Source organism: Eurytemora carolleeae, unplaced genomic scaffold (genome assembly GCF_000591075.1).
Source record: "Eurytemora carolleeae unplaced genomic scaffold, Eaff_2.0 scaffold1132, whole genome shotgun sequence".
Taxonomy (NCBI): domain Eukaryota; kingdom Metazoa; phylum Arthropoda; class Copepoda; order Calanoida; family Temoridae; genus Eurytemora; species Eurytemora carolleeae.
In genome coordinates, this window is record NW_019397017.1 from 106,558 (window position 1) to 113,574 (window position 7,017).

At 29.5% G+C, this 7,017-nt stretch overlaps 1 protein-coding gene across 1 annotated transcript in view; it reads right to left on the minus strand.

Annotated features, from left to right (window-relative positions):
• LOC111711148 (fasciclin-2) overlaps positions 1-3,784 on the minus strand; it is a gene marked incomplete at its 5' end in the record, with an annotated part of 30,483 nt that extends 26,699 nt beyond the window's left edge. Inside the window, 2 exons of the mRNA XM_023485417.1 lie at positions 1,787-1,854; positions 3,718-3,784. Of these exons, the coding sequence (XP_023341185.1) occupies positions 1,787-1,854; positions 3,718-3,784 (135 nt within the window). The remainder of the gene's footprint in view (positions 1-1,786; positions 1,855-3,717) is intronic.
• Between the last annotated feature and the right edge of the window lie 3,233 nt (positions 3,785-7,017).

The following is a 7,017-nucleotide window of genomic DNA, read 5'->3' on the forward strand; positions in this document are numbered from 1 at the left end:
TTCTTAAATTTTCTGATTTGTCCCGAAAATCGTAATTTAGACCGATTGACGATCTAATATGATATGGGACACCCTGTACATATAGATGCATAGATAGATAGATAGAAAGATAGATAGATAGATAGCTATTAAAGGAGTTAATTTCTGAGGTAAAACCCCCTGGTACAAGTTAAATTCTCGAGATTAAAAATATATGTATGCAAAGCTGGGTTTAAACTTTTAATAAAATTCATAAAACTACTGAACATATTAAACATTTTATTTTCTTAAACAAAACAGTTTTAAATTCTTTAAGAAAACATGCTATATTTGCTAAGCACTAGAAAATAAAGATTAGACAAATTAATTTTCTAGGAAACCTTGTATTTTTTACTTTTAGACCAAGAGAGGAAGGATACTGATTCAAAGTAAAAAGTAGTGAAAAAGAATTAAATAGAATTTTCAGATATTTTGATACTGATCAAGGAATTATCAATAGGAGGAATTTTTGTCATTTATACAGGAACTGTACATATACAGTGGTAGGCGATAGTATCAATACAATGACGACGACTTTTTCTTTAAGTTTTGATTGTTAATAAGCTTTTTTCGGATTACAAGTTTACAGGTAATCAAAGAGAAGCTTTTTTAATTGACAGCTTCTCTTAAATTATTTGTTTATGTATATCCATGCTCTTTAACAGCTTGATATAAATCTAAATTGAAATGGAAAGTCGTCTTCAATGTATTAATATAATCGCCTACCACCGTAGCACTGTGATTAAAAGGTCCCACGCTCTCAAGCTAAAATCGATGATAATTTTGCCAATTACTTCTTAGAAACCAAAGCTTACAACAAGTGGTCTATATAGTGCTATAGTTACATGTAAAGGAATACAGAAAAGTACAAGTGAGTTAGAGCTGTAAAATCTAAACACAAGGCGTTGCGACACTTTAAAGTCGACCCTGTCTTAAAAATTGATGAGACTGTATAAAAGCAGGCAGAATCTATAGAGAGTGACTTATCCGTGTATAGAGTGGCACGTGTAAGTATTTAAACATTGACTGAGTAAAAATCGTTAAATCTTATTATGTTCAATTTGATTATTAATTAAGATTTTCACACTATGGTTTTAGTAGAAGTAAATATTTCCATTTACTGATAGCGCCGATTGAAGGATTCATAACTCTGATTGGATAATGAGATAGATAGAAAGATAGATGTTACCGCCAAACTATTTCTATTGGTTCAGAATAGACAACAGACACATGACTGATCCCTGTTTGGATCAGGCGCTAATGGACTCCGCATACAGGATTTAAAATGCAAAGCAAACCAAGATAGAAAAGAATTAAGGAAAAAGAGAAGAAATTTTATAATGAAAAGTACGAATTTAAAAAGAAATTTTGAAGACTGACGATGAAGAAATCGAATTATGATTTAAAGTTTTTCATTCTTTCTAACCCGATTTCCAAAGAGAATATTGGCAGAAAGAACAAAAGGTATGCACACTACTGCAAATGCAGGGTTCCTCACAAAAGATTAAATTCTTATAAAACTCTTTACATTTGATAATCAAAAGATTGTATTTGATCTAGTAAAATTTCATTTATATATATTGCATATATAATGATTGTTTAAAAAGTTATAAAATGCAAATAAACATTGAATTTAAAGTTTAATAGAGAAATTTATGTATAGATGAAACTATGAAAAGAAAAATGAATGAATTAATGAATAAATAAATGAATACATTAATAAATGAATAAATGAATAAATCAATAAATCAATAAATCAATAAATTACCTGAAAGTATAACAGACGACCCTTTAAACCAATCAATATTAGCTGGGGGTTCAGCTCTCACTTTACACCTATAATAAATAACTAAAGTTTAAGTTATTGTATTTGTAATCTAAAGTGACCTTCCATTCATCTATATGATTAATATTGTGAAAAATAATTTTCCTAGCTTGAAACGTGTTTAATTCTGATGATTTCTCCACTATTCCTAAGGGCAAGAAATAACCCAGTCACTTTTGTCGAGAATCCACAAATGAAAATAATCAGTTCTGAAAAGCAAAAACATGGAAATCAAATTCATCAAGATTTTTAAGGAAACAGCTGTTAATCGGACAGGTCAGTTTATAAATTAAGGGTCATTTGAAATTACGTTTACAGCTTACATTTAGAAGGAAAACATTTCTATTGTTAAACATCTAATGAGAAGTTGCTGTTAGTAAGTGACATACAGGGTGTCCCACATCTTCTTGGATCGTGTTATAGCTTTAAATTGCGATTTACGGGACTAATCGGAAAATCTAAAAAGAAAGAATGATTAATAAACTAAAACTTGTATATTGCTAATGTCAAGATTTGCATGCAGAAAACACTAGGGTTTTCAAGTATTATGTTCTTATTTTGGCGTTAAAGCTTGGAGGTTATCTAATATGATATGGGACGCTCTGTATTCAAATGAAACCCATATGTTTTCATGTTATTCCCAAGTTAGAATTATGTATAAAATGCTCACTGAGATTTTGCAATTTCCTGTGACCATTTTCGATAAAGTCTCCGATTTATATTACAATTCAACAAACGCAGTGCATTTCAGCTAAAATCAGACTTGTTTCAATTAAATTGTATTTTTAGATATATTTCACTTTTTAGTCCATTTATTTTTGCAACCCGATTTTGTTGATATTATTATAAATTCTTTTATCTCAAATATTCTAGGTTTGTAATCAACCAGGTCGCAAAAATGTCGGGTTAGACTATTTGAGTTTGCGGCAGGAACTCCATTTCTTTCAAATCTTAGTGAGGTTTAGAGGTTTAGAAGTGTGTGATGAAAAACAAAAATTAATAAAAAATTCCATTCTCTGATTTGAGTGAATCTTGAAAAGGTAAATATCTAGCTGGAATTTTAGATTCCAAGAAAAAAGTAAAACATCATGATGACTTGAAGTTTCTTTTTAAATTTTGCCATTGATTAAATCCCTTAATATGGCAAAAAATGTCAGGAATTTTTAGGATAAAGGGAAGATTTAATAATAATTCAAAAAAATCAAAATGTTGCCATTTTTTCTAGTTGCTTCTTTTAATAAATTATATTATTATATGTCCTACACTAAAAAACGGGTAGGAAATCTGTCACATTTGACTCCAATGACGTCACTTCAAAATCACATTGCTGTACCTATTGCTTGATAATTTACAGGGTGTCCCACCAAACATGACAGAAGCAAGACGAATTGAAATTCGTCTTTGACATTTTAATTTATTTGTGACAATCAGTAGTCAACCCACTTGCACTTGTTCGATTCTTGAACAATAACCACAAACTTCCCTTAGTCCTGGCATTTCCAATAGAAATGCTGTCAATACCACAGGAGATATTAATAATATCGTTCAGTATTCAATAATATTAATTAAACCAAAATTTTCAAAATCTGAACGAAATTCTTCATTTCTCCGGTATTACGGAAAGCACAAAAAAGGCAGAAAACATTTTGGAAATGCTAAGAAACTAGGGATATTTAGTAATTATTACCAAGAAAATTTTACTTCTAAAATTATAGCTTTACAAATAAATGTCGCAATTTATTTCAAAGATCAAAAGCAACCTTCAATTCGCCTTGCTACTGTCATTTTTTGTGGGACACCCTGTATCATATCACCTTACTTTGTGGGACATCCTGTATTATTACCTTATTTTGTGGGACATCCCGTATTATTACCTTATTTTGTAGTTTTGATTGAGTTTAGCGTACTGCAGAATTGGAGCGTCATCCCAAGTGATGCCAACTAGAAAGTAAACAATTAAAAATTAGAATGTTGACTCCTTCAATTACCATAAAAAATGGGCCCAATCGGTTCCACCGTTTCAATTTTTGACAAATAAATTAATTTTATTTTAAACTATTTGCTTTATAACAGTTTTATAGGTCTCACTATAAGCCAGGGAATAAGGAATAGAAGGGAGATATAACTGACGCGGTTCGCCCTACCATATGATTATACATGCTTTGCAGACGGGTACTCCATTTGTATAAGAAATATTTGTCTGATGTACATTTACTGCATATACAATAACCTATTTTGAATATTTTTTATACAAATGGAGTACCCGTCTGCAGAGCATGTATAATCATATGGTAGGGCGAACCGCGTCAGTTATATCTCCCTTACTCCCTGCTATAAGCATAGAGAATAGAATATATAGAGAGGAATTTACTAGAAAAAAGTGTAAAACGGCCATTTGTTGTACTGTTTCCATACTGCAGGTGTACTTCACATATTTATGCTATATAACCTGTTGGGCCCTGGAATATCATTTTATAGAAAAACTAAAATTATTGTTAAAAGAAAACCAAATTATGGTTTCATAATTGACCAATGATCATTTCACTTAGACTCTATGCCTTCCACTTTACAAACGATGATTTTCCGTTATAACTATAAATCAAATGATGTTTTTATTCACCTTATTCATTATAAAGTTTATGTAACAGCTTTAAAAATTTCGAAATTGAAATGAATAGTCTAGGGAACATACTGTATTAATGTACTCTACTGCATATAATTTGTGAACATTTACATGATTTGTACACTTTGAACTCCCTTTCAGGCTGAAAGAGACTGAAAAAATTCATACCGAGAGATTCTTTTAATTCCTCTCTATATATTCTATACTCTATGGCTATAAGCAGATGGGAATAAGGGTTTGTTTTCAATCTACAGAAACGTATCAGAAGTCAGGGCACCTTAGAAACTGTTTTTGTTGTAAACAAACAACAATTAGTAAACACTGAAGGTAAAATTTACTCGTTGGTGCAACATTGTGACCTCGTAGCTCCTATAGTTTTGATTTTGCGCAGAAGTATAGAAAAGCAAATATTATATATAAAAAAATCAAAACGTTTTTATTCTTCTCAATAGCTATGCAATAAGAGAAGTTATGATTGAAACATTTAAGATTTTAATCTGAAGTGCAATATATATCACTGTCACGTGTTTCAGCCTGTTCTAGACTCTTTATCCTTTTGTTATTTGTAATAAAGATTTAACATTTAAACTTCCATGTAAACCTTCCAGAAAATTCTATTGTGTAAAAAATATCAGGAATCAAAATCAAAATAAGAAAAAAGGTTTTAAAGGATAATTATTCTATAAAACCTTTTTTCGTATTTTTTTAAGTTTTTAGGTTTTTATTTTACGTATTTGTACGTATATTTTGGACTTTTCTTTACCTAAAACTTTGTAAGTTGATAAAAATACGTGTATTTTTGTAAATTTATACCAAGTAATTTTTCTAAGCTTTAGTTCTTTATTTTACGTATTTTTACGTATTTTTTATTTTTTCTTTTCTTAAAAAATTTGTATTTTTTAGTTTAAAAATACGTAAAAATACGTATATTGTGTTTTGGTTTTTATTTTACGTATTTTTTCGGGTTTTTTTCTTTACTGAAAGAAATGTATTTTTTTTAGTTTGAAAATTTGAGGCAAATCAAAAAATACGTATATATATACGAATGTCATATATGGTTTTCCGGTTAGAGTAAATAGGTAAAATTAAAACAAACCAAAATTAAAAATAGTCAAGTAGCTTGGAAAGACTAAAAATTTTAAATATTGAAAATATTCTCGGTTTTATTTTGTCTTAGAGGATTAGGACTATTTTAGACAAATTAATCCCGATCGATAAAAAGTGACGGCTTTCAGTTATTCTTTTATTTTTATCAATTTTGCAGATTAATGAGGCTGCAGTATAGTCTAGTATTTTGCAGATTAATGAGGCTGCAGTATAGTCTAGTATTTTGCAGAGTAATGAGGCAGTAGTATAGTCTAGTATTTTTTAGATTTGTTCTAGCGCCCGTTATTTACTAAAAATAACTCACGGATTTCTATAAAAGGACAGAAATGAAAGAAAATGGCCTACAAACAAACTGACACCCAGACAAGCAAATTATATATTATAGATATATACATATATTCTGAAGATTGGCTGAATGCGTATAATCTCAAGTGTTATCTAACTTCCTCTGGGTCTTGTAGGAGTATTTAAATCATCCTTGTTACAAAGAGATAAATCAAAAATATCAAAATTTAATTTTTAGGAATTGAGTTTTTTCCAAAACCCTTAATCCCTATATCTTTGCAACCTAATGCCGTAGACCTATGTTGTTTCAAACTATGAATATGAACTATGAATCAAATACACTAAGTTTGAAATATCATATCATATATCATATTTACAACAAGTTAGCATAGCGATTAGAAAATTGGAGTTTGTGGCTTTTTAATGAGTTTTAGGTCAACCGTAATCTCAAGGTAATATAAATATGTAAAGTACTGTGAACTAAACAGAGGGAGAATGTCAAATTTATGCAACTTTACTGGGAGGACTTTGGGACCTCGTTGAGCCTCTACTTTTATTTTTAAGCAAAAGTACTTAAACGAAAAATAAATTTATTTGTTAACCTATTAGAAGTTAGAAACATGTTTAGCATTCTCAATAGCTCTTCAATTAAAGGAGTTATGGTTGAAAACCCTAAAAGAATTATATCTTATTTATATATGAGCTATTCATAATTTTCTTTTTGAAAAGTGAAGTAAGGAAAATGCTAGAATTAAATGACTATAACTTCAACATATTGATTATAGATAAAAAGTAATTATATCCAAAGTATAGAGTATTGGGTACACAGGCTTTATTTGATTAAAGTAGTATAGGGGGGATAGGATTAAAGTATTATATATAGGGGGGATAGGATAAATTTACGTTTTTTAAGTTTTTAAGTTTTAAAGTTGGGAAATCCATTTTTCTTAAATCACTGAAAAATATGGATTTAGAAACGTTTCATCATTTGCTAATATTTACTCATTGTAAAGTCTAAAATTATGTTCATTGATGAGAGGCATTTAAAAGGGAGTGGGTAAAAACGCCCAATTACAAAACGCCCTGTGAGACCAAACGTCAATTAAAAAAACCCTAATCTCAAAAATGTGTACATTATATGATTGAGAACAAATTTGGA